Source organism: Bison bison, unplaced genomic scaffold, assembly GCF_000754665.1.
Source record: "Bison bison bison isolate TAMUID 2011002044 unplaced genomic scaffold, Bison_UMD1.0 scf7180017847955, whole genome shotgun sequence".
NCBI lineage: Eukaryota > Metazoa > Chordata > Mammalia > Artiodactyla > Bovidae > Bison > Bison bison.
In genome coordinates this window covers 7,145-7,919 of record NW_011478528.1, presented here as the reverse complement: position 1 = coordinate 7,919, position 775 = coordinate 7,145, and the positions used below count along the sequence as shown (strand labels likewise).

Sequence of the window (775 nt, the reverse complement as noted above, 5' to 3'; positions counted from 1 at the left end):
CTTGACCTGGAAACCCCTTACTTCCGGGATGAGGAGCTGGGCTGCACGCTGGTGGAGCTCACCTATACCAGCAACGACAGCGCCCTCTTCATCCTCCCCGACGAGGGCAAAATGCGGGACCTGGAAGCCAAGCTGACCCCGGAGACGCTGACGAGGTGGCGAAAGTCCCTGCAGCCCAGGTGACTGTCCCCAGGACCCAGAGCTGTGGGTTCAGCTGCCTTCTTGGTCCTTCCCCCTCTCCCTGGACTCCTGACCCCCAGCAATAGGGCCTCAGGAATGTGCAGGGCAGGGGCAGGATGGGAGAGCCCACCACGATGACCTTGCCCTTTGCTGCCTGCCTGGCTCAGTGCTTAAATCCTTCTGTAAATTGATGACATCTGAGAGGGCGGGAGCTGAAGGTTTGGCTCCCATTAACAAGGGCTGAGTCATGAGAACTCCACATGACCCTCAGTACTCACGAGCTTCTCCCCTGACTTCTCCTCTTGAAGGTAGAAGGATCGAATAGAATCGGGTGAGGGCCCGGGTGTGATGGGCTCTGAGGACCACACTGGCGCTGTCTTTCCATTGTAGTCACTCGTTTATCCACTCACCCAGTCAGCACTGGTTGAATAGGTTAACTGAGGACATGCTACGCCTCAGGGACTGACTTAGACCCTGTGGTAGGTCAGCAAATAAAACGCTAAATTCTCTGTCCTCATGGCACTCTATAATTGTGGAAGACAGACTGGAAATAAATATAAATACTTTATTAGGTTGAGAGGGGACAAATGGGGAG

General features: G+C 54.6%; 1 protein-coding gene across 1 annotated transcript in view; it reads left to right on the top strand.

The window, feature by feature from the left end:
* The window catches only part of LOC104991739 (serpin A3-3-like), a gene marked incomplete at its 5' end in the record, with an annotated part of 5,700 nt that overhangs the window by 2,258 nt on the left and 2,667 nt on the right, over positions 1-775 (top strand). The window contains one exon of the mRNA XM_010844333.1: positions 1-179. Coding sequence (XP_010842635.1) covers positions 1-179 — 179 coding nt within the window. The remainder of the gene's footprint in view (positions 180-775) is intronic.